This window comes from Fringilla coelebs (genome assembly GCF_963513975.1).
Source record: "Fringilla coelebs genome assembly, chromosome: 9".
Taxonomy (NCBI): Eukaryota; Metazoa; Chordata; class Aves; order Passeriformes; family Fringillidae; genus Fringilla; species Fringilla coelebs.
The window spans coordinates 9,745,940-9,771,641 of NC_140067.1; the positions used below are offsets into that span (position 1 = coordinate 9,745,940).

At 59.2% G+C, this 25,702-nt stretch overlaps 4 protein-coding genes across 5 annotated transcripts; 2 read left to right on the plus strand and 2 right to left on the minus strand.

Annotated features, from left to right (window-relative positions):
• Window positions 1-711: 711 nt before the first annotated feature.
• On the minus strand, window positions 712-8,153 carry BTBD19 (BTB domain containing 19). Of its 2 annotated transcripts, none has more exons than XM_084211508.1 (8): window positions 8,002-8,153; window positions 5,808-6,045; window positions 5,342-5,395; window positions 3,792-3,851; window positions 2,438-2,506; window positions 1,978-2,109; window positions 1,658-1,783; window positions 712-1,534 (listed from the first exon to the last, which is right to left on the minus strand). In XM_084211508.1, the coding sequence occupies exons 1-8, from the start codon at window positions 8,088-8,090 to the stop codon at window positions 1,400-1,402; spliced, it is 903 nt and encodes a 300-aa protein (XP_084067634.1). In that variant the 5' UTR covers window positions 8,091-8,153; the 3' UTR covers window positions 712-1,399. The 2 variants fall into 2 exon arrangements, with proteins under 2 accessions (XP_084067634.1, XP_084067635.1); XM_084211509.1 differs by having other exon boundaries at window positions 1,644-1,783.
• Window positions 8,154-10,323: 2,170 nt separating this feature from the next.
• DYNLT4 (dynein light chain Tctex-type 4) lies at window positions 10,324-10,977 on the plus strand (the record flags this gene model as incomplete). Its single annotated transcript, XM_084211513.1, has 1 exon — window positions 10,324-10,977. One exon carries the CDS (start codon window positions 10,324-10,326, stop codon window positions 10,975-10,977), a length of 654 nt encoding a protein of 217 aa, XP_084067639.1.
• An 831-nt stretch (window positions 10,978-11,808) lies between these two features.
• Window positions 11,809-18,868, minus strand: PLK3 (polo like kinase 3; the record flags this gene model as incomplete). The annotated part of the gene is made up of 15 exons (XM_084211283.1): window positions 11,809-12,738; window positions 13,110-13,220; window positions 13,425-13,554; window positions 13,654-13,816; window positions 14,018-14,101; window positions 14,206-14,323; window positions 14,402-14,511; window positions 14,898-15,024; window positions 15,370-15,565; window positions 16,249-16,344; window positions 16,879-16,966; window positions 17,054-17,183; window positions 17,606-17,722; window positions 17,809-17,916; window positions 18,707-18,868. The coding sequence occupies 15 exons, from the start codon at window positions 18,866-18,868 to the stop codon at window positions 12,544-12,546; spliced, it is 1,935 nt and encodes a 644-aa protein (XP_084067409.1). The 3' UTR covers window positions 11,809-12,543.
• Window positions 18,869-22,374: 3,506 nt separating this feature from the next.
• Window positions 22,375-24,648, plus strand: LOC311156744 (uncharacterized protein; the record flags this gene model as incomplete). The annotated part of the gene is made up of 2 exons (XM_084210962.1): window positions 22,375-22,519; window positions 22,798-24,648. The coding sequence occupies 2 exons, from the start codon at window positions 22,375-22,377 to the stop codon at window positions 24,003-24,005; spliced, it is 1,353 nt and encodes a 450-aa protein (XP_084067088.1). The 3' UTR covers window positions 24,006-24,648.
• Between the last annotated feature and the right edge of the window lie 1,054 nt (window positions 24,649-25,702).

Below are 25,702 nucleotides of genomic sequence, written 5' to 3' on the forward strand. Positions count from 1 at the left end.
GGGCAGACCCTTTGCCCAGTGCAGGGCTGTCCACTGGAGGCAGCAGGAGACTGAGGGCACAGACCTGGTTCATGCCCCGACTCCATGGGCAGCTCACCCCTTCCAACATGCTAGTTTGTGCCTCACTTTCCCCAGTGGCAAGGATGGAAAGGCTGGAGATCATGGATGTGCCACAGTGGAGAAAAGGAGCCTGTTGCTCCCCAGCACACAGGCAGGGTTTTGGAAGGGGGAGATCCTTGGAGTGGTCCTTGCTGTGCCAAGCCCCTGAGCTGTCCCATGATCACAGCGCCCTGTGTCACACTTGTGCTCTGTCCAGGGGATGGCACAGGCTTGAGTACGCACAGGACACTGCACGCTGACATGGGCTCCCATGGTGCCACCAGGCACATCTTGCTGGGAAACGGTATTTCTTACCATGTCCCCGTGCAACGGGGCTGTCCCTGCAGCCAGCCCCTGTCCCCATCCCCACCCCGGGCACCGTCCGCGCCGTTACCCAGCACTTTAACTCCAGCGGTGTTTGCTGTGCCTGCGGCCCCAGGCCCCCGGCCCCCCGACACTGCTGCTGAGCAGGGGAGGCCTTGGGGACCCTGTCCCCGTGCCAGGCGTGGGCACGGCGGGCAGCCCCCCCAAAACACGCCATCTAAGTTATTTATATCAAAGAGAGCAAAGGTTTATTTTTGTAGTTTGTACAGGCGGTAGTGGGGACTGAAGGTTTATTTTTAAAGAGTAAATATATATATTATATATAAATTACCTGCTGTGTCCGGCCCTTTCTCCTGGGGAACACAGCTGGAAGGGGGGTATGTGTGCTTGAGACAGACCCAGCTGTGTGCACACACTCAATGGGGGGTGCAAGGAGGGCTGCACACTATGTGTGTGGCACATTGTGGGGCTGGCAGCCCGTCCTGTGTGTGTGTGGCCTGCTGGTAGGGCTTGGCAGGGGTTGGGAGCCTGTCAGTGCAGCAGTTCGTGCAAAGATGTCCATGTGTCCCCTCCCACCTGCACCCCCTCCAAGCCCAAGGGGCACGGGCAGGTGCTGGTGGCTTTTCCCCACTGCAGCACAGCCCCGCTGCCGGGGGAGGGCAGCACGGCCCCGGGGAAGGGGGAGCTCATCTTGGGTCCCCATCCCGCAGGGATCTCTGCAGCCCCACCACCCTTGGGTTACTACCTGGGGAGCCTGCAGTGTCCTTGCACTCACCACATAGCCCAGCTCTACCCTACCCCCAGCCCCTGCACCACTTTTGGGGTGACCCAGGCATCCTGCCCTGGCCCTGACGCTGTGACATGTGACAAAGCACCTTATCGATGCTCTTGTCCACGGCAGCATCAGTGCCCAGCCCCACTGCCTGCCCCGCTGCAGAGTCCCTGGCTGGGCTGGACAAAACTCGTTTCCCAGCCCCTACTTGGCGTGTGGCTCAAGGTGACGGTGATGGTCACGGGGCCGTGTGCCCCGGCGGGGACGGCAGAGGCGGGAGGGCACCCCATTGCCCCTCCTCAGTGCATGGGCACGCCAGGCTGCCGCGATGCTCTCCACCTGTGGGGATGGGGAGACGGTTGGGGGCATCAGCATTGCCACAGTGTGGTCCTCCTCAGCCCATCCCACAGCACCCTCCAGCCCTGGAGGTCAGTCAGGGGACACTAACAGGCAGCAGCTCACCGGGATGAGGAGGTCCTGCTGGTTGTAGCTCTCCAGTGTCACCAGCTCACTGGGTGCCAGCAAGGGCAGACGCAGCTCCCTCACTGGCAGGGCAGCCACCTCTGGCACCGGACGCTCCAGGACAGCCTGTCAGACATCAGGATGTGAGGGATGAGACTGGTGATGTCCTGGGCACCAGGGGAGGCAGGGGCCTGGGGGCAGTGACAAAGCTTCTGTGTGTATCACAGAGCCCTGGGCTCAGGAATAGGGTGCCTACATTCCCAGCCTGGGCTGGTGGGGGCCCAGGCACACCTGGGTGGTCCTTGCTGCATGACACTCACCGAGCTGACGTGTGCCCACTCCCGCACAGCCTGCACCAGGTCCAGCTCATCCACATCCAGGCGGTCACTGCGCAGCACCCGTGCCAGCACCACGTCGGAGAGCTCACGGAAGCCCTGGGTCTGCACCACTGCCTGCCAGCACACCACAACACCAGGGTGCTGGAACCAGGACCCCACACAACCACCCCCATCCATCAGACACATCCTGGTGCCATCCCTGCCTGGCACTCCAGCATCCCCCAACTGAAACTCCAGTCCTCTGGCACTCCAGTACCCCCCAGCCTGCCTCTGCCAGTCACCCAGCATCTTCTCTCCAAACACCATTTACTCCTCTCTCAGCCTCCAGGCATCCTGTCCTTAGGAGCCCTGCTCCTGTGCCTCATGCAGTGTTCTCCATGCCATGTGCCCCCCATACCCTGGGGTACCCCACACCATGCTCCCCCATCACCTGCCACCATACCGCGGTGCAGCCCTCGATGAAGGCCAGGCAGTGCTGCTGGAGGTCCACCTGCCCATAGGTCACCGCAGCCTGAGAGACAACACAAACACCTGCAAGGGGGTCCAGAGCAGGAGGGACTCCCTGCCAAAGCCCTACAGAAACATGGGCACTGTCAGGGACACAGGTGAGGCACACATCCCTCTGGGTTGGGTACCATGGTGAGAGTGTGGGGAGGAAGGGGCACCAAGGCCCCCTCCTTTTCTGGCCTGCCCAACAGCAAATATTTTGGTGGCTCTAATGCCTACAGTGGTCACCCAGCCCCACCCTAAGCAGGACGTGTGATTTTCCACCTCTGCTCAGGCATCTCACTGAGCCCACAGTGGGCGAGAAGCCCTGGTGCTGTTCTCACAAGGTAACACCACAGGCACATGAAACCACCATTCCCCAGTGCTCCCTGTGTGGGCATGGGATCAGCTTAAAGCCCCCCACAAGCACCTCATACCCCTAGTGCCAGCCTCAGCCTGACCCACAGCTGCCATCCCCCGCTGCAGCAGGAATTTGGGGTTGTTCTCATTTTCTCCCAGCCCTACTGAGCAATGCTCGTCCCAGGGCTGGCACTGCCCATCAGGTTACCAGGAGGGCATGACCCCATCCCCCCACAGCAGCCCCTGTGTGTGGGGTACTCGGGACCAGCACAGGCAGGGTGAACATCACATCCCCCTCCACCACAGCAGGGGACCAGTGCTGACGTAAGTGGGGAGGGCAGACAAGATGTTTTCTTCAGGTTTGTTTTGTTCTGGGGTTTTGGGGTTTCTTGTTTTGTTTCCTCTGGGCCAATTTTAGCTCCGTTTATGTTGCAGTGGTCTGGCATCACATCTGGCTGGGGCTCTGTGTTCTGGGGCAGGCACCTCACCCCAAGATTGTTTCAGCTTGTGGGAGATTAAACAAATACCCCTTCTCTGGGGAGCAGCCTTGGTCCCACCAAGTAGCATGGCCAGGGCCATTAGGACCTTTGCAAAGCTATTTTTAGGTGCTTCAACTCTCAGCGGGGGTTTTGGGACTGGCTCCCCAAAACCCAGGGCCTCCTGGTTTCATGCAGATGATGACAAAGCCCTGGCACTGTAGAGTTCTGGCCAGTCCTGCTTAGGCTGACAGAGAAGACATTTCTTTGCCAGGATCTGGTGGCCCCACTGTCCCTTGCAGCCCTGGTACAACCCCAGTAGTCTGGGAATTGGCAGGACAGCTGCTGGGCCAGGGGTGAGTGGGAAATCCTGCCCCACTGTCCAGAAGAGAACAGAAGGGTCAAGTCTGTTCCTGCCCCAAGACTCTACAGGTTATTTTAAGGCCTTTGTGACCCCACTGGTGTCACTCTTACCTGCAGAGCCTCACAGACCTGCTCCACATTCAGTGTGTCCTTGATGAACTTGACACAGAGCTGTAAGGCAGACAGGGAGAGGGTGTGCAGTGGGTGTGCCATCCCCCCCCGCCCCCCCACAACTCTCAGCATCCCCTGAGCCCCCAGCACATGGAACATGGGGCACCTCAACCCCCCAGGACTTCATAAGCAATGGCCTGTGGGATGAGGTCTTGCAGTGTGGATGTGGGCAGCCAGCTTGGCCACTGATGGAGCCAGGGACCAAGATTGATGTGACCAAACCCAACTGATCTGATAGCCCCAGGTGGGTCCCTTAATCCTGTCTACAGATGCCATCCATGTTCTGCCATAGGGCACAATCCTGGTGCTAGCTGCAGTGCACTGGATGACCTCAGCTTTGCCCCAGCCCTGCCTGCCAGCTGTGCTCTGGCTGTGACTGATGGGGGAATAGCATCTCTAGCTGCATCCCCTACATGGATGATGCAGGTGGGATGCAGCCAGAGCAGCATGAGTGGGAGCTCTCTCCTGCCTATCTCAGCTGTCTGTCAGAGTCCCTGGGAAATCCAAGGGGATGTGACATGCAGGGAGGAGCTGTCAGCTGGGGCAGAAGGGCCCTGAGTCATTGGCAGGAGGGATATGAGGTCACCCTGCAGCTGGGCATACTGACATGGTTTCACCAGCTGTCCTTGGTCAGCCCCTTTCCTTCCTACCCCTCCTCTATGCAGGTCATCCCTCTCAGGATGCATTTGCTGGGTGGTGGGGTGTGACTCATGATAGGAGTACCAGGTCCCTCTTTTCTGCTACACCCCTTATATCCCTTCCCTGCCCAGACAGCTGTTTGACAGCTCTCTGCCACATCTGGGCTTTGGCTGATCTTGTTCCCACCACTATGGCAGACAGCAGCCCACGATTCCTCAGCTCCTGAGGTACTTTCCCAGTGTGATGGGTGTGAGATGTACTTTCCCAGTCTGGGTGTGAGGTGTCAGGTCACATGTTCAGCCAGGCTGTAATTCAGGAATCAGGCTGATGACGTGGCCTGGCTGCCCTCCCCAACACCGAGCTCCTTCAGCTCCCTGGCCCCTCCTCATTCAGCTCCCACCTTTCCTCTGTGTCCCTGCTGCCTTCCCAAAACCTTCCCACCCGAAGCAGCATAGCTTTGGCAGCACCACAGCTGAGGTGCTGACTGCTCCCAAGGATCGGAGCTCTCTCTAACTGCATCATCCTGTCAGATGACCAGACAGCACGTGGGGGTGAAGGCACAGGGGCTTTCCTCTTGACCATAGCTGTGCAAGAGATGTGAAACTCCATGTCCTTCCCCATGATTTCTCGGGATTCCCCTGTGGGATTCCCAGCCGCTGTTGCACCCCCTCAAGGGGGATCCCACTGGAGAGACCTTCCAGGATGGAGAAGCAGGGCCAAGCCTGTGTGATTCACCACAGTGCTTTCCTCACAGGCACCTCCAGCTAGCAGCCATGCAGGGACCATCTTGGGGTGCTGCCCAGCCTGGGAACAGTCAGGGACCACTGCCCACGGCCCAAATAGCACCGTACCTTGCACAGGTCCTGCAAGCCATACTCCACCGACGAGGTCAGCACCTCCAGTGCCTGCAGGCAAGAAGGACCTTGTGATCATCAGCGTGTGTGGCCATGGACTGGCACAGCAGCCCAGGGTAAAGGGCAGGTGTGCTCCAGCTTCTGTGGGAGCTCCTGAGTGGGGCATGGGAGATAAGGCTGCTGCATGGAGAAAAATTTAGGTCTTCTGCTGTGGTGTCCCCATTCTCACCATCCAGGGTATGCAAAACCAGAGGTCCCAACACTGGGACAAGGTGCTCTGGACACCCCACTGTGCTGGGTTGAGACCCCATACATTCATTATCCTGTCATCCAGCCAGAGAGCATCATATAGACCATCCCCTCCAACTTTGGCACACAAAGAGTTGCAAAGCACCCTCTTCCCCTGCATCCCCTTCTTGTCCCTCCTACATCCATGGTCCCCACCAGCCCCATCCCCACTCACTATGTGGCTGTTGAGGGTGACACTGTTGGTGTAGAGGAACTCAATGACGGCCAGGAAGACCTCAGGCTGCACGTTGCCCAGGATGAAGGGGCCCTGGGGTGGGACGCTGCTGGAGGAGTCCTGGCTGCCCGCTGGTGCCTGGCTGAGCATGCCACGGAACACCTGGCAGCGGCACGCCAGCACACAGCGGTGTGCAAACACCTTCTGCTGCTCCTGGCCCACCACGAACATCACATCGCTGTGGGAGAGAGGGGACCATGAGGGACACGGCGCCTGGAAAGCAAGGACACAGCCTTCCCAGGGCTGGGACAGGGCCCACAGGAAGGGCCCTGCTGAGTGCCCAGCACAGCAGGGCAGTACCCTTTACTTTTAACCCAGGCGTTTGTCCCAACAGGGGGACAGAGGGGACCTTGTTGGTGGCTCTTTCCAGCCGTTTGAATGCAGCAGGCGAGGTGAGCACAACAGGTCCTCTGGAAAGCACGGAGAGCCCTGGCTGCTGGCACCAAGCAGGGCAGAGAAAGACCAATGACAGTTGGAGAAAGTGACTTTCTCTTTTGGCATAGCAGAGTCAAGGAAAGCATTGCTGTCACCGGGATCAGCCTCCTTGACTCATGGGAACTGACTCATCGTCTCAGGGATGTGAAGTCCCTGGCACAGTTGCCAGAAGGGCTGGCACCAGCCCAGCAGGACAGATTGTGGCATACAGTAGAGCACAGGGACCATCCTGTTGCCCTGATCCCCTATAACCCACCCCTCCCCAAAATATTTCCCCAGCTCCATGGCCCCAGAAAAGAGGGGCAAGATCAGGGGAAAGGAAGCAGGCAAAGGATATGGAGTCTTCATCTTGGGCACACCTGTGGCTATGCCTATCTATCCCCCTGTCTCTTCCTCCATCCCAGCAGGCCAATAAGCAGAAGACATGCCATTCAAACTCTGACTGCATGAAGACATGCACAAATCCATGGCCCAACCCTCAGAGTGTCCCACAGGGAGGTGTATGTGCCCACCAGAAGGAAGGACACCTGGGTCATCCCAGTTGTCTATCAGGAGATACAGCTGGGGCAGGATGGGTGCTGTGAGCAGAGCCCAACAGGTCCTCCATGACTGCTCCTGCAAGGGGGATCATGATAAACTGTTCTGTGATTGAGGTCCACAGGCCAAGAGGGGCAAGCAGAACACAGGATGCAGGCTGTGAGATGTGGAATGCCAGCTATGATGACGGCATGCAAGGTATGGGATGCAGGACACAGGCTGCTGGATGGGTGCAAAATGAAGGTTGCAGGATGTGGGATGCAGAAGAAAGGCTACAGAGTGCAGGCTGTGAGATCCAGGCCAAAAGAGAAAGGATGCAGGATGTGCGATGAAGTAGAAGGATGCAGAGCACAGATTTCAGGTTGCAGGATGCAGATTGCAGGATGCTGGATAAGGGGTATGGGTAAAAAGATGTGAGCAGCAGGATGCAGGCTGAGAATGACCAGGCATTGTCAGCCACTCCTCTACTGCCTGGTGCTGTGGCTGGGGAGTTTTTGCTGGGATTTCTCTTCTGGGTGGCCAAAAATTTCAGCAGGAATGGGGATTTCCTTAGATAGCTCTAGTGTTCCTTAGATAGCTGGCCAGGCCTCAGCAGGAAGTGGGTGAAGAGGACCACAGCCAGGCAGGACATACCATGTGGGTGAGGGAAGCCAAGGCAGCATCACCATCTCCATCTCTGCTCTGGCAAGAGGTGGCAGGAATGAGGGATGCCATGCCCTCCGGGGATAAAACACCGGTAAAGCCAGGTGGGCGAGGAACTGAGCCGGGAGGAAGCTGCTCCTGGGGAGCTCAATGTACCCCCATTCCCGGCAAGGGCAAGAACCCCAGCACAGGATTTACCCTGGGAAACTGCCTTGCCCTGTTGGCACCATGCCTGGGGACAGAGAGGGTCTGGGCACACCCGGGAACTTTCCCTCCTCCTGAGAAAGGATGGCTGTGCAGGGTGGGCTACACCTGGGCAGCCCTGGCCTCCTGTTGGCATGCGGGTGTGTGCGGAGCGCTGCGCAAGCCATGTCGGCCCCACCAGCTGCCCGGGGCTCCCGAACTGCCTGAGGGCCTCAAAGGCCCCAGCCGGAGGGCTCGGGGCTGCGGGAAAACAGCAGGAGCAGCCGCCCGGGATTACGGCGTGTCTGGGGGGAGGCGGCACGCCCCGGGCCCTCACCTGAACTGGGGGTTGTTGACCAGGGTGCGCAGGGCAGCGCTGAAGGCGGCCACGTCGCCCTGCAGCCGCGCCGAGCAGGGTCCGGCCATGGGCTGCCTCAGGGAACGCGGCGGCGGGAGGAGGCCGGAGGATGGCGGCAGGCAATCCGGAGGCTGCCGGGAGGCCGGCCAGCCCGGGGAGGCCGCGGGGAGGAAGCCAGCACGCCGCGTCGTACGGCACGGCCCATTGCTAGGGAAACCTGGCAGGCAGCGCTGGGGCTGGAGGCCGGGCTGCCGGGGGAGCAGTGGGAGGGAGCGATGGGACAATGAGGCGTGAAGCACAGCCGTGCTGCCAAGGCGGCTCCGTCCGGCACTCACCGGATGGGGAAGCAGGGCTGATCTGCCTCTTGCAGCGAGTGGAATTCCTTGCCGTGTTTCGCGGCTTGGCTCTGGCACGCCTGGCTCGGACAGGGACGTTGCGGCCCAAGCTGGTGGCTTTGCTGCGGAGCAAAGAGATGGGGGTGAAGAGAGGCCGGCAGCTGGGGTTTGGGAAAAGGCAGCACATGCACGGACATCACCCTCAGCTCCACCTGCACAGCCCCCATGGAAAGTCGCTGGGCATGGCTGAGTCCCCAGGAGCAGCGCTGGAGCAGACTGGAGCCCGGCAGGGAGATTTGTTCCCTGAAATGGGAGAAGCCTTCTCCTGCGATGCCCCAGGCCAGAGCCCTGCAGCTCTCATATCTGCTTAGGGTACAGGTGCTTGCAGGCAGAAAAACCGTCACCAGCCTCATAGAAAGGCTTGGCTGGGAAGGGACCATTTAGTTCCAACCCCCCTGTGTGGGCAGGGATGCCACCCACTAGATCAACCCACTAAAGACACCGCTCACCTAAACCCAAACCAAGTACTGTGCCATTCTCCAACCCTTGGCTGGCCCCAAGCAGCCCAAGGAGGGGATTACCCATGGAGGGATCCACCCGTGCTTGTCTCAGTGGGTGGTGCAAGGGAGAGGCAGGAATGGGGCTCAGAGCTGAGGCAGCACCCCAAGGGAAGGGGTCCAGCTGGCAGTGTGCTTGGCAGCACTAGTCAGAGGCAGGCTATAAATACCTCTGACTGGAGATAGAAACACAAATGCCGTCTCCACTTTCCTCAAATAGCTCAGCAGTCAGGCCAGACAAAGGCACATTGATGGAACAGCCATGTCGTACCAGCTGGGCTGGGCTCCACTGGCAGAGAGAAACTCTAGCCTGGGTCAGGAGCCCCCAGAGACCTGCTCACCCCCCGGGCATTACACCAGCAGGGTCCCTGGCACATGCCAGGGCTGTGCTCCATCCAGTCCCTGGAAGTGTTCAAGGCTGGGTTGGAGAGGGCTCTGAGCAGTCTGGTCTAGGGGTGGCATCCCTGCCCATTGCAGGTGATTTGGAACTAGATGGTCCTTTCCAACACAACCCACTATGTGATTATATGATTCAACGGGTGCCCACCCATGCACACTCTCCCTTGGTGCAGTGGGGCAAAAGTAGCCTAAGGATGCAAATGTCTGAGTGAAAGCAAGCTGTTGGAGGGCCCAGTCCCAGTGCAGCCCATAGTCAGGGCACAAAGTAGTGATCACAGTGGCTACTCTCCATCCCCTGCTCTTCTCTTGCACATCCAACACCAGCCTGCATTTTTCAGTGCTGGCAGGGAGCTGAGATTGGAGGGCACATGCCTGGAGTAACCACATCCTTGTGCTGACACAGCTGAAAATGCAGAGAGGACAGGAGTGAAGGGGAACAGGGCTGTCCAGGGACCAGGAATCAAGGAGTTACAGAAGCCATGCCCCAGAACAGCCCTGGAGACCTACAGTGTCACGTAGCAACACTTCACCTTCCAGGAGCACAACAGGTTTGTTCCAGGAGCACAACAGGTTTGGCCCTGCTCACAGCAACTTGCAAGATAAAGATTGGTCCTGGGCAGTAACATTCACCAGAGACAAGCCCCTGGGTTTACTCTGGAAGGACAGGAGTGGAACTTAGGGTAAGTGTGGGATGCAGACTGGAACACTGGGGAGAGAGTCACTTACCTGTGCTGGGGGAAGTGCTGGGGATGGGGGAGCAGAGGGCTGTGTGGACAATGCGTTAGCACACTAGATCAGCCCCTATCAAGTCTAATGGGCAGGGAGGCACTGGAGAAGGGAAGACAACTGTCAGCCCCTCTGCATCTTGTCTCATGGAGACTCACATGCCAGAAGTCATGGGATTTTGCAGAGGGCAGGGAGAAGTGAGGCAAAGAAGCAGGGGAACAGAGAGGCTACAGGACACCTTCCTTACCCAACACTCAGGTACATCTCCTTTGCAGGCCACCCCTATGGCTGAGCAGCCCGTCCCAGAAACAGCCCTGCTAGCCCAGGTGCTGGCTGCAGCCAACGCTGAAGCCCCTCCACTCCGCAGTACACGCCGTGGGTCCCAGCCCGCAGCCCCAGCCCGAGGCACTGAGGACAGCAAACCACCGCCCCTGCTCTCCCGCCGCAACTCCATCCTCAGCCGCCGCAGCTCCTTCGGGATGGTCCCGGGGAGCAGGCGGCCCTCCATTGGCCCCTGGATGCTCCACAGACGTGTGAGCTTCTCTGGGCTCCCAATTTTCCAACCCATCCTCAAGACCCGCCTTGAAAACACTTACAGGATGGGGCCGGACAAAGGCTGCAAGTTTGATGCAGAGCGGGTGCAGCGGGTGCTGGAGGGGACCCTGGCCTGTGCCTTGGGGACCGCTGTATACAGTGCCCAGGGCAGTGCCCCACTAGTGCAGAGCCTGACTGAGCTGCTGCAGAACCAGGCCAAGGAGGTGGTGCCACCCCGCTACAAGCTGGTCTGCCATGTGGTGCTGGGCCAGCAGGGCCAGCAGAGCCTCTTGGTGGCCAGCCGGGGACTATGGGACCCCGAGACTGACAGCTTTGCCTCTGCCACCTTCTCCAACACCTCCCTCTTTGCTGTGGCCACAGTGTATGGGGTCTACTTTGAGTAGCACATGCCTCTCTGTCCACCCTGTTTTGTAGAGCTGTACGAGAGAGAGCAGCTGAAATAAAGAGGTTTTGTCCAGCTGTGTGTCATACCTGGAATCTTGGGCCAGGGTGTGTGCAGGGAGCAAGATATGGGCGATCACTCCAGCCTCAGCTCACACCCACACTGCAGTTCCCAGCACTATGGTTTGCAAAAAGACCCAAGTGGCAGCAAACACAACAAAAGCCTGGATTTCCCTGGAACAGGCAACTGCCCAAGGCTGTTGGAGCAGCCCAGGCTGCTTCCCACAGCACAAGCTGCTCCCAGGCAGATTGATTACACAGATCACCTTCAAAGCAAGCTCATAGAGCTGTTTCCTGGCTTCATGCCCAGCTCATATCCCATCACACAGAGATGTCAGTGCAAGGGCCCAGGCAACCCCTCCACCACCTGGGTCATAGCTCCTGCCTTCTGCAGCTCAGCAGTCAGGAGAGCAGCTGGCTTGGGTCCAAGTGCAGAAAGGACTGGCAATGAATTTGGCAGCAGCAAGAAGTTGAGGCAGCTCCAAGGCTCCATCAGCATAAGCAAGAGCTAACTCTGCCCTTTGTGCCAGTCCCATGAAAGCAGTGGAGGTACCACATGGGCTCCTCACAGCCATCCTGCTCCCTGACCTTATCCCCCAGCACCAGTCAGTGGCAAGAAGGGTCATTCCGACAGGCAGAAGCAGTTCTGGAGCAAGAATGATGCTGAAGCTGCTTTTATAACTCCAGTTTCCAACAAGGCAGACATAGTTTGCCCTTACACAAATAAGTTTTTATTGAGGTGGGTCAGGGAAAGGGGAACTGCACATGGACAGACCAACAGGAAAATAAATAATTCCATATAAATAAGATACATAAATAGTCCCACATGGCAGAGACTGCCTTGAAATAAGAAACAACCCTGGGTCCCAAAAAAATGAGGGCTTCTCCAGGCAAGTCCTCAGATCCCATCCCCCACCCTTTATCAAACCTCAGGTTGTACCAGACAATTCACAATTTGGGAAGAGACTGGGCACAGTTGGGCCCAGCACAGCTCCCTCCTTAGTGTAACAGTTGTGGAATGGCACACACCAGCCCACAGAGCGCCTGGCAGGGCAAGCAGCACCCTTCAGCCCTGCCCACTCCTGGGAAGTGCCCATCTCCAGGCCACGCAGAGGGTCAGTGCAACTGATGCGTCAGCTGGGGCAGGGGAGCCTGAGCCTCCACCACAAGTAGTTGCCAGCCTCAGACAAGGCCCAGCCAGCCCCAAACCAGCTGCAGGACACTCACCCACCACCACCTCCTTGTAACACCCCAGTCCATTCCATCAAGACCAGCACCACCAGAGCAGGAGCTTCCAGGGGGAAGACAGCGATTGCCCAGAGCCAGGGAGCAGCAAGGATATCCAGACCAGCTGCTGTAACCACATCCACATGTCTTAGTCCAGAGTCCAGCTGAGCACCAGGATACACAGTGCCCAGGGGGATAGCCAGCACCACATCATCCCTCCCATCCCATGGGAGGGCAGGGGGAAACCTCCAAGTCCAGACAGGGTCCCCCAAGGTCCCAGGCTAGGCCTCAGCCCATTCTTGGAGAAGCTTGAGGATGTATCTGAGGCGGTGGTGGAGCTCAGGAGAGCAGCCCAGCTCCTGGATGCTGCACAGCTTGTAAGTGTAAGAGTTGCGCTCCCGGTTGATGTAGGTGACAAGGCAGGAGTGGTCAGGCTTGCTAATGATCACCTTGGTGTGGTCGTTGTAGAAATTCACCTAGGAGACAGGTTGGGCTTGGTTTAAGCCACGCTTCCCACAGCATGTCGGGAGCCAGGATGGAGCCACATTTCCTGCCTCAACCCGTTCCTCCTCCCCAACCTGCCTGGGAGCATCCCTGCCCATGCCCCATGGCAGGAATGAGCCAGCCCTAGCACAGGGGCAGACAGAAGCATGCAGCTGAAGTGCTATCTCTCCATGGGCTGGGGAAGCTGCAACCAGCAGCTCCAGGCACTGGAGCAGCATCCTGCACCCACAGCTGTTTTCACAGCTGAATTTTCCATTTGGGCTGTGGCAGACAAGATCCAACACAGACCAGAAGACCTCCTCTGCACAAGGGTCTGGGCATCTCCACTGTGCCACACACATACCTGGAGGGTGCCACTGCTGAAGAGCATGAGCAAGGCTTGGTCAGTCTTCACCCACTGCAGGAGGAGCAGGGCTGGCTGCCCAAGGTCATCTATGCTGGGCAGGTCACCTCCCTTTGAGAGAAAGGTCTGCATAAGCCACTGGTCCCACACATGGGAGCACTTCCAACAGCACACACAACACTAAAGGTGGGTACCCACTCCCTGGACACAACTCTGCGTGTCCACCTGGCCACAGCTGCAAGCAGGGAGTCCAACCAGCTCAAATGGTGTGGCCAAGCCATGACCCAAAGTCCAGCCCTAGGCCCCAGCACTCACCTTCATGAGATGCTGCTCCATGTAGGAGGCGAAGTAGCGCAAGACACTCATCTGTCCCTGCAGCTGCTCAGGGATGGCAGACACAGAGAACACCAGGTGTTTGCTGTTGGTCGGGTTGTAATGTACAGTCCTGGAGGGAGCAGAGCACGAGTTTTGGGGATGTTATAGACTCCCCTTCCCACCCAAGGGGCTCCCCTAGAGACAGATCAGCCCCATTCCCACCGCTCACCTGTGGTTGGGGGAAAGCGTCATGTGGGTGCCATTGTTGAAGAGGACCCCAATGCTGCGGTTGGAGAGCTGGTAGCCAAAGCCATACTTGTTGGAATAATCCACCCATTTGCTCACCCAGACAAAGTGCTCATGGCGGGCCAGGGAAGCTGGGTTTTTCTCAGCTGTAGGAGAAGAGAGGAGGTGAGAGGTGCAGCCAGCCAGCCCCTGTCTGTCTCACCTGCCCAGGGGGAAGGGATCCCTACAGCAGGCTCTGGCACCATTTAGGGTGCTATTTGTACCCCAAGCAGCAGCCATGCCTTCATCCCAGGGGGAAGGGGATGCACAGCCCCCTATGTCATCCCAGAGCAGTCCAACCAGTTTACCTGGAGGCATGGAGGAGAGGCAGGTCCTCAGGAGCCGGACAGCTGACTCTATGATGGCAGAGGCAGTGACGCAATCTTCAAAGGCTGCGGGGAGAAGATGACAGGCTGAGTCAGCCAGCCCCGCTATCAGCCCAGGCATGACAGGAAGCTTGGGGCAGGCTGGGGTGGCTGGCACAGGTATTGCTCACCTTCACAGCTGCTGGCCATCGTTCCCCGGATGGAGGGGGACGCAGACTTGTGAGATGTCTCCTCCACCACTGTCTCCACGGGGCTGGAGCTGGCACTGCGGCACGATACAGGAGTGGCCTGTAGAGAGACCTGGCTTTATCATGGTCTGCCTGCTCTGCCAAATAAGAGCATGCATGGCCTCAGAGATGTTCTCACCTCATTGCCTTCCACAGTTTTATAGCTCATCTGCCGACAGATTGAGGTCTTCATCAGCCCAGTAACCAGCTTGGAGATGTCATCCCTGTCCTCTGAAGAGCCCTTCTTGGCTGAGGAGAAAGCAAGAGATGAGTACATGGCTGAGCATAGAGGCTGGGGACATCCAGGCCACCCCTCCCAGTAGCTCAGCTCTTCCTTATCTATCCCCATGCCCATGGAGGCAAGGACATGTCAGACAGCTGTCTCCCACTTTCACTTCCCAGTTCTCATGCAACACAGGGCTTCCAGGAGGAACTGCCCCATGGGTTGTGGCACAGTATCCGCTCTCCAGGCACACCCATGCCAGCACAAGAAGGGCAGGGGCACACCCAGCTTGTGCTGTCCCCAGGCAGGGGGTCCACAGAGATCCACATCAGGAGGTCTCTCCAGAAAACAGGATCCACTTTTTCCTGAAGGAAGAGTCACCCAGAGGCTCCTTGGCAATGCACAAACTTACCCTTGGGTTTCTTCTTCCCAAAGAGAGTCTTGGTGACTTTAGCAAACAGAGTCTTTGCAGGATTTGGGGGACTCAGCTCCGGAGCCATCACGCAGCTGCTGGGAGGGAGTTTCTCAGGCGTGTAGCCCTGCAGAGAGGTCAAGGGAGAGGTTTGGTTTCCACAGGCCACATGCTCCAGCTGCCCTGGGCTGACCACAGTCATTCACATCCCTCCTGACAGCCAGCTTGTGTTTCCGTCAGGCCTCAGAACCATGACTGGCATCAGCACAGGAAACAGCCCCTTGCTATAGCAACAAGGCAGCAAAAGCACACCAGATCCCTCAGTTCCTCTGGCTGGCATTTGAGGAGGACAGCGGCTCCTTCCTTTGAAGGACTGACACTTTGTACAGGACAAGGACAGCAGCCTGCATAGCCCAAAAAACCTCATCCCACCTGGAGAAGGGTCCCTTGGCCCAGGCCCCCACCCACCCACCTTGAAGAACTCGTGGTCCAAAATCTCATCAAGGGTGAGGCGGTCCTGGGGGTTGCGTCTGAGAATGCTAGTGATGAGGTGCTTGGCAGGCAGGGAGAGGAAGACAGGGAGGGTGTATTCCACTTGCTTGATACACCTGTAGGTCTCCTTGAGGTCAGAGGTCTCAAAGGGAGGGTTCCCACACAGCAGGGTGTACCTGGGAGGGAACATGCATGCCACTGTCAGATCCTCACCAGGCTTGTGACTCAGCAGTACTTAAAGCAAGGAAGTTATTGGCATTTGGCTGGCCACACCTGGCTGAGAGCAGTGCTTCCAGCCCCAACAGCCACGCTCACATCCGGCCATGCTTCCTCCTAGCAACTGTTTAGAGCAACAGGCAAGGAGCCTTGAGGAAGGAGGACAAAGAGCTGGCAGGCAAAGGCCACCCGCTGCTCCCACCCGCGTGGCCATCAGGGTGGAAAAGGGAGCAGGAAGCTTGCAGGCAGCGGCTGAGCCAGGGGCTGGATGTGCCGAAACTGTGATTGCTCCCTGAGCAAACAGCGCGGGAGCCACGGAGATTTTCCGTTGTTTATCAGGTTCACAGTGCGGTCAAGCCTGCTCTGAACTGGAGCTGAGTGTGGCATGAGCACACCCACCCCGTGCAGGTCCTGCCTGCACAGTCGCCACACAGCATCCCAGGATGGCTACAGGCAGCACCTGCTCCAAAGTAAGACTGGGCAGGATCCAGCTAGCCGCTCCCCTCCCCCTGCCTCTCAGCAACCGCTGCAGAGCCACAAGGCACAGCACAAGAAAACTTCCTCATCGGGTTGCCCACAGAGCAGCTGCCCCCACCCCAGGCAGGGTGCCTGGACCCCTCCCCACCCAGCAGCACAGACTTACATGACACAGCCCAGAGACCACACATCCGACTCTGGCCCATGGCCCTGTCTCAGCAGCACTTCTGGGGCCAGGTAGTTGGGGGTCCCACATATTGTCCTGTGGGGCAGAGCACCAGATCAGTGCATGCTCTTCATCCCCTCACAGACAGCCTCTCCCTGCTCCAAGCCCTGGGATTTACCCTTGTCCTCCCATTACTCCATTTTGCTCATTGTGGCTCGCCTCCATCTACAAGGAGTCTCATAGAGACTCCCCCCCTCCAGCTTACGGAGGTCAGCAGCAGCTGCTCTTGGGGAGCTGTTGGGAAGAGCCTGTCCCAGAGCTGAGGAGGAACAGAGCCTTTGTGTCCCAGCCTGTGCAGCCGGCACGGCAGCCGGGCAGGCACAATAGCAATAGTCAACACATTGTTCTCCCCGACGGCTGCAAGCTCACTCCTGGAGGAGCCACAAAGCCCCCAGCCCCCTCGCCTCGCCTGCAGCTGGAGCAGGCATTGCTCCCTTGCCCCAGGAAGGGGCCCTAAGGCTTCCTCTCCCAGAGCCAGGCAGGACCCCTTGCCCCTCCACTCTCCTAGGAAGCCACAGGAAGAAGAGTGAAACCCTGGAGGATTCTGGAAAAGGAAAATCTCAAACTTACTTTTTCTTCTGGTCAGAGACATCCTGGCAAGCAGCCAGCCCAAAGTCCCCCACTTTCAGCTCCATGTTTTCATTGATGAAGAAGTTGCCTGCAAGTCAAAGGCAATGCGTCACCACAAGTCCCTCAGGGACAGCTTGCTCCCCACACAACACCATGTGCCACCCACAGCACTCACCAAGCTTGAGGTCTCTGTGCAGGATGCCCTTGAGGTGAAGGTATTTCAAGCCTGAGATGATCTGTTTGAGGTAATAGCGCACTTCGGGCTCCAGCAGAGTATGACGGGCCTTCCAGATGTGGGCCAGGGACTGCAACGGGAGAGAAGACAGCTTACAATGCAGGCAGGGAGAACAGGCAGCTCTGCTGACTAGGCATAGGGTAGGCAGGGTCAAAGCCAGTTCTTCCAGAAGTTGCACATTCACAAATAATCTCTCTTTCACAGCCATGACCTCAGCAGACTCCCCACATAAGGTTGGGGCTGCTCACCAGAGCCATGGGAACCTCTGGATTTATGGTGGCCACACCATGAGCAGGCAGTCCAAGAAAGACAGACAGCTGCTGGAGTGCCCAGTGCTGTGCAAAACCACTCTGCTTACAGTGAGCTTGGAGGGTGTGACAGCTGACAGCTCAGGAGAAGGGGACTGCTACCAAAACACCTCGGCAAGGCCTGCTCCAACCAGCTATGGCTGTTTAGGAGAGCCTTTGACAAGGAGGCCACAGCAGCACTGACCTTCCTACTGCAGTGCTCCAGGAAGATGTAAATGCTCTCTGAGTCCTCAAAGTAGTGGGAGAACTTGACAATGTGCTTATGGTGCAAGTCCCGATGTAGCTCGATCTCATTGGTGATCTGAAAGAGAGATGTAGTGTCAGGTGAGCACAGGCGAGCTGCTGTCCCCCCCCAGCCCAGCCCCCCAGCAGCTGCACGGCACCCACCTTCTCCCGCTGGTGAGGTTTAGCCACCCTGCTGTGAGGAATGACCTTCACGGCATAGGTTTTGTTGCTGGACAGGTCTGTCATTTCATAGCACCGTGCAAACCCACCCTGCAAGGGAAGAGGTGGTTATGGATGGGTGGGAGACAGCTCCTTACCGCTGCCTGCTTACAAGCCTCCTCCTCCTTCTCCCTTCCCTGGCAGCACAGCCCGGGGAGCGTCACACGCTCCCTCCCGCTGTGTCGCCCACTAAGATCTGAACTATGATGCTCTCAATCAGGCATTTTCTTCACCCATTTCTTGTAAAATCTCCAAGGCATTTTCCCTCCCACTGTGGCCGGACTTTGCATCTTTCCACATGACAGATCAACCTGGAAAGTCCTGCGCAGGGCAGGAAGCCCGGGGACCGGAGGCCATCGAAAGGCAGCCCCATGGAGACAGGTTTTTCCTGCCGTGATGTCACCCTCCAATCTGCACACTCAGCCGCTGAGCCCACTCGGGCCGGGCTGGGAACCGGCATCCTCCTCCTACACACGCTGCTGTCAACCGGAGGAAAAGTTGCGTGCGGCGGAGCGGCGCGGGCCGGCACCCCTGGGAACCGGGGCACCCACCGGCCCACGCACACGCCGCGGGGCGCCCGAAACCGATGCAGCTCCGATAGCCGCCGAGGCACGCAGCCAGCCCGGGTGATTCACGGCTTCCAGCACTGCTGCGGGCCCGCCGGGCGAGGCGGGGAGGATGGGGGCGGCGGCGGCAGCCGGGGGGATGCATCCAGCCCCGGGCCGCCCGGGGTGGGGGGGGTGGTCGAGCAGGCGCGCAGCCCCCGCCCCTCCCCTCGCCCGCACCGGCTCACCCCGGCGCTCTCCGCGACGGCCCAGCCCCCTTTCCCCATTCCCGGTACCTTTCCCAGCAGGCGGCCCTTGCAGTAGGAGCGGCCGGAGACCGGGTCGGTGATGATGCGGGTGGTCTCGGCCGCGCGGGGCGGTGGCGCCGGGGCGGGCGCGGGCCGCGCGGGGAGGGCGGCGGCGGCGGGGAAAGGGGGAAAGAGGCCGGCGGACTCCATGGCGGCGCGGGAGGACGATGAGGCTCCGGGGCTGGGGCTCCGCCGCGCCCCGCGCACGTGGCCCCGCCGGCGCGCGCCGCCGCTGCCGCCCCGGGAATCCCGCCGCCTTTATCAGGGACCGCGATTACGTCACCCGCGGAGCTCCGCCCCCGGGCCGTCCTTAAAGGGGCCGCCCTTAAAGGGGCCGCAGCACGGCGGAGGGGGCGGGGTTTTGGGTTCTCGGAATGCACTGGTGTCCCCCCTGCCAGCTGTGACACCGCGGGTGAGGCCCCGGCAGCGTCTCCACTGCAGAGGGGCCCACCCCTGCACACACAGCGATGTTCCCCCTGTAGCTGCACCCCCTTCCTACAGACAGGGACAGCCTCCTCCTGACTCAGGGTTCTCTTACGGTCACACTGAGACCCCACAAAGACACAGAGCTCCCTCCCCTGTCTCCCAGGACATACATGGCCCCCTGCCATGCACATCTGTAAATACACACACACAAAACACCTACTCACGGGGTGTTTCCCCCCACAGGTGTTACCATTGTGTGTCACAGGATCAGCTGGGGTCCTCACACCTCCTTCCCATGGAAGGGTTGTCTTGACCTGATTTTTTAAGATTTTCTAAGCCTTCTGATGTTGACATTTTTGTATCAAACTTTCTCACACACTTTCTATAAATAACTCATTGTTTTGCATTATTTTATGGAGGAGGAGAAATTTGATGGACTGTTGGTTTGTCCAGTGTCATTGGAGAGGTGGCACTGTCACCCTCCAATCCACTGTCACTTTTGGAAAACTATAAATGTTGGAGTCAGAAAATAAACTTCCCTTTTTCTCTTCACCTTGAGAACAGCGGTGTGCACTTGTGTTCTTTCGTGCCCTGTAGTGACAGGTTGTGGCCCAGGGAGGGTTTTCCAAGCCCCCGTGGGCCCTGACCTGCCCTCCCTCCCTTATGACAAACTTGGATGCAGGTAGACACTCCCCAAGAGCCTTTCACCGTGCCAGGGCCCAGCAAAGGGGGTCACAGGTGGGCTCTGGGCGCACAGGGAACAGCGGAAGATGCAGGGATGATGGGATCCACCACCCTTGCCCCTCGGTGCCGGGGCACGCCGTTCCCGGCTCCGCTGCTGTGGGCGGCCTGGCCGTGCAGGGTGTGCAGGGGTGGCCGGGCACGGCGCCACAGCGGTGCTGCCGTGAGGGGCACAGGCCTCTGCCCCCCGAAACGGGCCGTGCCAGGGCGCCTGGCACCTCTCCCTCCCCACGGGCGCAGAGGCTGGCAGCGTGGCCGCAACCCACAACCCCCAGGAGTCTGAGGCGTTGTAAGAGCCGCTCAACCTTCCCGCTGTCCTGCCCTTGCTCACACCACACACGGTGACTCTGTGACCATCCCGTGCTTTGTGCCTCAGTTTCTCCCCACTGCCGCTCAGGGCTCTCGCCGCTGACGCTCACTGTGCCCCTGAACGCGCTGAGGGTTCTGCGTGAGCACCTCTGGCAAGCAGCCCCGTTCTTCCCAGCACATCCCCTCTTACTCTAGGGTACTGGGGACAAATTGACTCCAATTTTTTTTTTCTGAAAAAAACCTGAGAAAACCTGCCTGAAGAGAAAGAGGAAACAACACAGATCTGGCTGGTTTTTTTCTTGTGTTTCCAGCTTTTGTAGGGGAAGCACACAGGAAGCCATCAGCACACACGGCCCAGGAGCAGGCTGGGATGCTGCTGCCCTGAGGGAAGCTGCCTGTTTCCATCACGGCCCCGGGCTCCCCGGTGGCATCACAGGTTTTCCGATGGAGGCCCCAGCGCGGGGCTGCCGGAGCTGAGTCAGCGTCTGAAGGCCACGTGTGGGTGGAGGCACCCGGGAGCGCAGGGAGGCCCCGGGGGACCTGTCTGGGCTGGTGTGACAGACGGGGCCTGTCCCGGGATTCCCCACAGAGGGACAGGGGGACCTGCCAGCACTGAGAGCTGCCATCTCTGCTCTGCTCCCCACTGCCTCGGGTGAGTTCTTGGGCAAGGGGCACGGATGGACCCCACAGCCCACGTCCTGCCGAGGCATCTCCTCTCCAAGAGGGATGGAGCCTGGCAGCAAACCCTGCCACCTGCAGCCGGAGTCCCATCTCAGTCATGGGCTTTCCTATCACTGATCTGTGGCAGTGGGAGGAACTGAGGTTTAAGATCACCAGCCTGCTGGACCTGGGGAAGGGGAGGCTCTGGGGCAAACTCCTGACTGGCTGCAGCTAGTTAGGTGGAGTTATAGGAAAAGGGAGTCAGGCTCTTTGGGGACGTGTACAGTAAAATCATGAAAGGCACACAATGCAAGCTGCATCAAGGGAAATTCCATCTAGATATCAGGAAACCTTTTTCCCCTTGTGCATGTGGTAAAATATCACAGGAGCCCAGAGAGGCTGTGGGATTTCTGTTCTCCATAATACTCAGCCCTGGCCTGGTCCCCCCACCCTCGTGGCATTCAGCTGAACCCAGCTGCCAGCTCACATCTGCACCAGGGCTGCCTTCCCAGGGCAGGGCACTGCTGTGTGCCCTGCTGTGTGCCTGCATGCAGTGCCTGGGCTGCAAGAGCAACACCAGCCAAGCATCGGGGTGCAGACAAGCTGCCCAAGACTGGGGTGACAGCCCTGACCCCCTCAGGAGTGGGGCTTTCCCATCCCTCAGCACAGCTCTGCAAAGCATGGGGCTGCAGCCACCAACGAGGAGCATGGAGAGGGTGGTTGGTCCCTTGGGTCAGCTGGGGAAGGAAGAACCAGCACCAGCAGGGCCAAGGCACCCCAGGAACTGAGACACAACTACTGCACACACTCAGCCCAGGCCCCATCTTACCCACCCTACTGCACCCAAGCAAAGAGCTGTTGGTACACTCCATGCGCCTCAGTTTACCCAGTTCACCCCATAGTGAGCACACATGCACTTTCAGGTGTGCAAACAGAGCTCCCCTCTCCAGCACTGCTTTTCTGAGGGATGTAGTGCTCATGCCTGACTCTGCTCCTCCTTAGGGGCCTGGGACTTATGTGGGAAGGAGGGAATTCTTCAGGGATCCAGCGATGGAGCACGATGCTGGCCCTTTGGTCTCCATCCGGCAAGAATGGACACTTTGCATCCTTTCCCCAGGGGAGCTGGCAGTTGCACCCGGCCGGGCAGAGCCCTGTCCCCATCCAGGAGAGAGACAAACTCAGCAGAGCCCAGCCCAGCCCTTCTCCAGGAGCTTGGGCGGCTGATGATGGAGTACGGACAGGATTGGAGGGGCACGTGGCTTCTGGCGGGGCAGAGGGAGTGGAGAGGGAGAGGCTGGAAGGGACATTCTTTCTGGGGAACGGAGAGGGGAGGGATGATGGAGGAATGGTTACTATGGCTTATGAAGGAGGGGCAGAAAAAAGAGGGACCCCGGCTTGATTGACTGCAGGGGAGCTGGGTCAAGCGTAATTCGGGGGTACCGCTGGACAGGGCGGCTGGAGGGTCCATGGCTGGCGGGACCCCTGCGAGGGGACAGGGCACAGGGAGTTGAAGGGCGACCATGGGCCGAGCCGGACGGCGGCGGGGCCGGGGCCGGGGCGGGATGTGGCGGGGCCGCCCCGCGGCGAGGCGGAGCCGGCGGCCGCGCCCGGTGGGAGCGCGGCGGGACGCGGAGCAGCCCCGGAGGATGGGGCGAGCGGCGGCAGGTGAGGCCGGACTGGGCACGGGGGGCACGGCCGTAGCTCCGGGGTCGCTCGCTGCCCGCGGGCACCCGGCAGGAGCAGCGGGACGTCGCGGGAGAGGCAGCCCCGGGCTGGCGGGGTCGGTGGCACTGGAGGACGGCCCGGGAGGACCAGCGGCGAGCGGGTCCTTTCGTGGAGGGAAGGAGAAGTGGGGTTCAGTTCCCCGCGCCGGGAAGGCTGGAGAAAGGGAGCGGGAGGGCAGGTGGCACAGGGAGTCACCGTCCCCTCTGCTCTCCCCGCAGGCGCCGGGCTGGGCACCGTGTCCCTCTGGGGCAACCTCCTGCTCGCTGCCGGCCTTGCCCTTGACCCAGCACCGCCTATCTGCAACTGCTCGGAGCCCTTGGACTACCAGGCTTGGCGGCAGTCTCCGCTCCCTGAGAGCTGCTGCCTCAACTTCACCAGCTCCAACATCACCCACCTAGACTGGGGAGCACTGGTGGGGGTGCAGGGGCTGCGGGAGCTCTACCTCTCCCACTGCAGCATCACGGCCATCAGCAACGCACAGGGAGTCCCTCCTGCCTTGGAAATCTTACACTTGAGTCACAACCTGCTGGAAAGTCTCCCTGGAAACTTTCTAGAAAATGCCCCCAATTTGAGGGTTCTTTATCTGGACAGCAACCAGCTTCAGGAGCTACCCAGGTCCTTCCTGAAAGCATCTTCCCAGGTCCAGGAGGTCTACCTTGGCTTCAATGCCCTCACCTTTCTTCCTGCCAGCCTCCTGAAGCCATCTCTGCTCCAGCTTCAGCTCTCCAACAACAGCTGGGACTGCAGCTGTGCTCTGCTAACCACCCTGGAGGGTTGGTCCAGCCAGGCTGCTGAGGTCATCTGCCACACACCAGAGCACTACCACGGTGTGGGCCTCCAGAGCATCCCCCGGGATGAGCTGTGCCGCTCACACGGCCTCACCGCCCTCTTCATCTGCCTGCCCCCCCTCCTCATCCTCGCCAGCGTCACTTGGTGCTTCTGCCGGCAGAAGAAAAAGACCAACTACAGCCTTCAGAGCAGGTCCCAGAGTCAGCGGGCCGTGGCAGAGAGGAGCAATGTGCCACTGGCTGCAGAGCCCCACCACTACATCCCCTACGAGCTGCCTGCTGCTCCCTCCAAGACTGAGAAGAAAGTGCTGCTGGGGAAACAGGCTGGGCTCCAGCTCTTCGTGGATCCACTGGAGAGTGGCAGAGACCTCTATGAGGAGGTGGAGATCCAGGTGGGATCCCCCAGCAGTTCCCAGGTGCCATCTCATGAAGAGCAGCTGGGCACCCCAGCACCAAGGGCAGAGGAGCTGGGCAGTGAGCCAGAGGTGGACACTGTCAGCGTGAGTGAAGTCCTGAAGGACTCTGCTGAGCGGGAGAAGATCTACATGAGTCAGACAACCAGCTATTACAACCTGGTACCTGGTATCGAGCTGGAGGACGCAGACAACCTGGAGTATGAGACCATTGACCTGCATTGATGCCAGGACCTGGGCTGTGTCTGGACACACAGCAGGATGGCAGGGGCTGGGCAGCAGTGAAAGCCACCAGAGCAGGAGAGGCACGAGTTGTCCTGCCGTGGCTGTTTGCAAAGCTGCACCCCCAAATACCCATCCCTTCCCCTGTGCTACTGTGTGAACCCCTCGCTTGCCATGTGCTGCAGCTGGGCAAGGCTGCAAGGCTGCTTCAGGCTCTGGGGACCCTACCACAGGCTGGTGGTGCCTGAGGAAGGATGTGGAGGGAAGTTGGGGGCTGGTTTTGGGGACCAAGCGATGGTGCTGTGAGTGCCAGACCCACTGATCAGAGCTTCCTCTCTTGTTGGAGCCAGATGGTGTCTGGCACAGACGTGTTGCTCTCCAACCTGCAGGGAACACGGACTGGAGACATGAAACAGGGCTGGCCCTGCCTGTGTGGTCTGCAGGGAGGTCCCATCTGGACAGGGTCCCCTGGGCCTGCCAGGGGAAGCCTGTGGTGGCTCTGCCTGCTGCCCACCCGACACCCCACAGCGGCATAGGGACTTGAAACAATCAACGCACATGTGCTGCTTCACGGCATGTGTGTGTGTGCACACTTGTGGGGGTGGGTGGGTGAAGCACACACACACAAACAGGGCGGCATCGGAGAGGGCCCCTTGCAGACAGCCCTGTAGGATCCAGCTCTCAGTAAGAAATATATCATTTTACTCCTGGCAGTGTCATTCCATGCCTTTGTGCTTTGGGGTAGTGGGGAGCCAACAAATGGGATGTGGGGAGTGCAGGGATGGTGGACTTCACTCCTACCCCATCTACTCTCCCCTGCCCTGGGTGATGGCCCAGTGAGGGTGTCATGGTTTGACACTGGTGCAGTACCCCTGGAGCCTCTTTGTCGCTCTGGCAGAGCAGAGCTGGGCACTGGCTAAGTGCCAGCAGAGCCTTTGCTTTGTATCAGGATTTACAGCAGGGGTGGGGAAGGTGTCAGCCTGCTGTAAATGCCACAGATCCTGAACAAAGCAAGAATTTGTGGGGCTCCTGGGAGCAGGGCAAAGGCTGGGGCTGCTGTAAATCGCTGCCCAGCAAGTCTCACCCATGGTGCTCCAGCCCTTCTCTGTGGATGGGGGGACACCCTTGAGTCCTGCTCCTCCAGCCCAGGGGGACATTCTCCAGGCTGGAAGCTGCATTGGCCACCCTGTCTGCTCTGGAGCTGTGCTGGGCCTGGTGCCCAGGCAGGAAGGGAGGGAGCTGGGCAGGGCAGGACGCAGTGCTCTGGCCGGGAAAGGAAGTGGTGTTTCCTGCAGAGTGCTGTGGGGCTTCCAGCAGCCCATGGTGGGACTGCTCAGCCCCAGCACTGCTCAGTCCCAGCCCCACATGGCCTGGGGACAAGGATGGGATGATTTCCCTTCATGTCTCCTGCCACTCATGGATGTTTTCCCGTGTTTTATATCCAGCTGGACTTCTTCCTTCCCTGCTCCCTCCTGGGTCCTGGGAAACTATCCCAGCCTTTAATATCCCTCCATCACTCTCTGCCAAGTACTACAGCATACCCTGGCTCATGCCACCCCCACAGGGACAGAGGGATCAGAAGCTGCCGCAGGACTACAGCAGGACAGGCAGGGCTGGCAGCTATCTCCTAAGGCTGCAGCCCATCCCATGGCTGCAGATTTGGACTAGGGCTAACAACAGCTGCATTTTTCACCTGTGCT